This window comes from Channa argus, chromosome 9 (genome assembly GCF_033026475.1).
Source record: "Channa argus isolate prfri chromosome 9, Channa argus male v1.0, whole genome shotgun sequence".
Lineage (NCBI taxonomy): Eukaryota > Metazoa > Chordata > Actinopteri > Anabantiformes > Channidae > Channa > Channa argus.
Genome location: NC_090205.1, coordinates 2116034 through 2120595, shown reverse-complemented (window position 1 = coordinate 2120595; position 4562 = coordinate 2116034). Strand labels below are relative to the sequence as shown.

General features: G+C 37.6%; 1 protein-coding gene across 1 annotated transcript; it reads left to right on the top strand.

Moving 5' to 3' along the window:
- Positions 1–1430: 1430 nt before the first annotated feature.
- On the top strand, positions 1431–2351 carry LOC137133206 (olfactory receptor 13C2-like). The gene has a single exon (XM_067516563.1). It carries the CDS (start codon positions 1431–1433, stop codon positions 2349–2351), a length of 921 nt encoding a protein of 306 aa, XP_067372664.1.
- Positions 2352–4562: the final 2211 nt, after the last annotated feature.

Genomic DNA, 4562 nt, shown 5'->3' with positions numbered 1-4562 from the left:
CTGTCTACTCTCTTCAGTCCTCTCAGTGTCCCACTTCTTCTTAGCTAACCTCTTTCTCTGTATACACTCCTGAACTTCCTCGTTCCACCACCAAGTCTCCTTGTCCACTTTCCTCTTTCCAGATGACACACCGAGTACCCTCCTACCTGTGTCCCTGATCAAATTAGCTGTAGTGGTCCAGTCATCTGGAAGTACCTCCAAACCACCCAGAGTCTGTCTCAGTTCCTCCCTGAAAACTACGTGACATTCTTCCTTTTTCAACTTCCACCACTTCGTCCTCTGCTCTGCCTTAGTCCTCCTTATCTTCCTCACCACCAGCATCATTTTACACACCACCAACCTGTGTTGTCTGGCTACACTCTCAACTACCAATACTTTACAGTCACTGATCTCTTTCAGATTACAACATCTACACAAGATGTCGTCCACCTGAGTGCTTCTACCTCCGCTCTTATATGTCACCCTGTGTTCCTGCCTCTTCTTGAACTTGAACCCTGCTCCTAAGCTTCTAGCCTTGCTACCTTTCCACCTGGTCTCCTGGACACACAGTATGTCCACCTTCCTTCTCTGCATCATGTCAATCAACTTTCTAGCCTTCCCTGTCATAGTCCCAACATTCAAAGTCCCTACTGTCAGTCCTACATTCTTAGCTTTCCTCTTCTATCTCTGCCTACAAACACAACTTCCTTCTCTCCTTCTTCGACCAACAGTAGTCCAATTTCCTCTGGTACCCTGTAGGTCAACTGCACTGGTGGTGGTCGTTGTTAAACCGAGCCCCGACTGATCCGGTATGAGAGTCATTTTCGGTGTGAAAGTCATAATTCGTATTTTTAATTAGGCATGTATTTTATGTCGGATGCCTATCCTGACACAACCCTGTGCATTTATCCAGACTTGGGACTGACACAAGAAGACACTGGCTTGTACCTCCTTGCAGTTGCATTAGTAATAATAATGCGTAATACTATGTAGTAACACTAGTGTTTAACAGTGGATATAGAGATACTGCAGTTAAGGTTTAGAGTTTTAGAAAAGTAAACATTTAGGCAGTTTCCAGGAGCCTGGATACAGATTTGAGCCGAAATGAAGGTGTCATTATTATTACTCCTGAAAACGGGTTCAGGCCTCTGGAGTTTGATGATACTGTTTGATGAAGCCTTTAATTAGACCTATGGAGGGTGATGCAGTCTCACAGAATCATTGCAAAACTTGTTTACATGTTAGTAGTTGTTGGTGTGGGGCTTAATGAGAATCATGGAGGGTGAAGAAATCTATTAAAAACGCATAACAGAGCAGAACAGTTAACTTTGTGAAATTCTGAAGGGGGAATTCCAACAGGGTGTATGTATATGAGACATATGTTTTAACCTTTTAGGCTGATGCTGGTTAATAATCTGTCTGTTTTATACGTTTACATTTTGACACTTTCAATGGAAGATGAATTAAATTCAACAATTATAACCCTAGCTGGGCATGTTGAAGTGTACAAATACAGATTTCTTTATTTTGTGATCATGTTTATAGTATATATGTTAATAATCTGTAGTAATGTATCCATCATATGCCTTGTTTTGCTTCACCACAACCTCCATGAGCCTATGTACATTTTCATTGCAGCTTTGTTACTGAACTCTATACTCTACAGCACAAACATCTTCCCAAAGCTTCTGATTGATTTTTTATCTGCAAAACAGATCATAACGTATCAAGCTTGTCTTTTCCAGTGTTTTCTTTATTACTCTCTAAGTGGCTCAGAAATTTTACTGTTGGCAGCTATGTCCTATGACAGATATGTGTCCATATGTAAACCTCTGCAATATCCAACTATCATGAGGAAAACAACAGTCAGTTTATTTCTAGCTTTAGCCTGGATTGTACCCGGTTGTCAGATGGCAGTGCCAGTTATTTATAGTGCAAATGCTGAACTGTGTAACTTTGTGTTAAATGGCATCTTTTGCAACAATTCAGCTTACAAACTTCACTGTGTGAGTTCAAATGTGCTGTCTGTCTATGGTGTGATTGTTTTGGTAAACACCATATTTTCCCCAATGGTCTTCATACTGTTCACTTACACAAAGATACTTAGAATAACCTACCGAAGCTGTGGAGAAGTCAGGAGAAAAGCTGCACAGACTTGTTTACCTCACCTGATGGTTTTAATCAATTTTTCCTGTCTGGTTACATATGATGTTATAATAGTTAAATTGGAATCCGATTTTTCAAAAACTGTACGTTTAATAATGTCTCTACAAATGATAGTATATCATCCTCTCTTTAATCCAATTATATATGGACTAAAACTGAATGAAATTTCTAAACACTTCAAAATGTTGCTCTGTCAACACAGATAATTGTCAGAAATGACATTTGTCAGATTCTTAGATAATAATTGAAAGACAACTTTACAAACCAAAAGGAATGAGGAGCTTCCACATTCTGCTGCAGTTTGATAAAGACTCAAAAATATTGTGATTCTTTTTAAAATACTAAATTCATTCTTTTTAAATGTATTTTGTTTGTATTTACATAGAATGTGTGTATACTTGCTGCTGTTAACAGTAACGTTACTCCTGTCTCTTTAAGTGTAATTGAGTTGTATTTACAGAAAAGGTACTTTTGAGTTTTTGTTGAATGTGAGGCAGTGAGCTGTTACTAATAATATTAGTATTATTACTGAATTTAGTTATCTAATTCATTTTTACTATTATTAATGTTCATTGTACTTAATAATAAACACGACTTGAGTGCGAGATGTTGTGCACTTTATTGATGATTGAGAATTTGTTTAACAGCCAAAAATAAATATAATAATTATGAGGTTTTACTATTATTATTAGTCACACAGGAGTTAATGAGGCCCGATTACACAAATTCATAGCTGTGTTTGTGAGTGTAAAAACCTTTATTTTTCTTGGTGGAGGCCGGTTCTATCAGACACTGTGCTGTCTTATAGTAGCTATTTCCTCATGCATGTGAAAAGCAACACTAAGGGTTTTTTTTATAATATTGTTCCCAGAAGTAAGAAATGTTTCTCAAACTAAAAAGTCCAGTTGCCACTGGGCTGCATTGATTTAGAATCTTCAGAATCTTTAACACGCTCTCATCCTATAGCATCAGATGAAGATGATTCCCCACGTGTGACATTGCACTGCTTTTTACATTCTTTGGTGTATCATATCAACGCCACGGGTAACTCTCTGCTTCTGTTTTGGACGCTCATGAAGCACCATCATTTGATGCCACGGGGACGACTTTACAAATTATACAAACAGTGTCAACAGACATACTTTCTTACCATAATAACCATGATATAGTGTAACAAAAATCATTAAAGTGTTCATCATCTTGCACTGGAGTCAACCCAGCCTCCTGTGGGAAAGTCCAGTGGATTTTTGTCTTTGGATCTTCACAGAATGATAAACGATGATCAAATTGATTTACTTTTTCTTAAAGTTTTAAGTTTACAGACCTAAACTTGGCTGCAACAGGAAGACAATGTCTAATTGAATCACACCCTCGACTTTGTTCTGATTTATGGAATTTTCCCATTACCTCTTTTGTCACAACATATTTTAAAAGCATTTGAATTTACAGTAATGGACCATCATGTTAATAAGGCTTCAGCCTCATTGCCTATGATACTCGATAATGTTGCCCCACTGAATAAGAAAGCAGCAAATCAGAGTAGACTCCATGGTACAATTCACAAATTAGCAGCTTAAAGCAGACATGAGGTAAAAACCCTCTCTACTTTTGAGACTAGGCTTAAAACTTTCCTCTTTGATAAAACTAAAAGTTTTAACTGGCTCAGCAACTCTGAACCAGTTCTTATTCTGCTATAGACTGTTGCCATTAACTTTGTGTCTGTGTTTTCCTGCAGTTGAGCTTCTGCCTCTTTGTCTCCCTCTCTTTCTACCTCCCTGTAGGTCTCCTCAGCTTGATAGTTGCGTTTTTTTTTTTTATTAGATCAAACCGTGAGACGCAGACACTGACTGTTAATGACAGGTGATATGGGCTTATACACAGCATTTGAACTTTGGGGAACTGAATTAAAGGATTCAATCACAATAAACTGCAAACCCAGTCTTCAAACTAAGATAATTAATATATAATAATTAATTAAGATATATATGACAGAGAAGCATTAATGTAAGTTATTCCTCTGTATTTTCCTGTAATGGCCACAGGTTTTAGGCTCAATAAAGACATAAACTGTAACAGACTTATTGATTGTACTGTAAAGAACTCTGTGGCTGGCATATTGTCAATTCAAACATGATTCTGATTCGGTGAGGGGGGATGAAACAAGATTGCCCAACCGTACTACCTGTGGCCTGTAAGACAGGAACTACTATAGCGAACTATAGTGTTAAATGGTAAACTGTAGTCTATGAAAACCATTTTCACATAATTCCCCTTCTTAGTGTCCAAGTGGCTCAGGATTGTGTGAGGAAGATGAGAGATGGCATCTGTTTTCTGCTATTCTGACATGGTGTACAGTTGTACTACAACCACTTTTCCACTATGAAATTTACTGGCTCCTAAACTGAACTTTTTAAAAA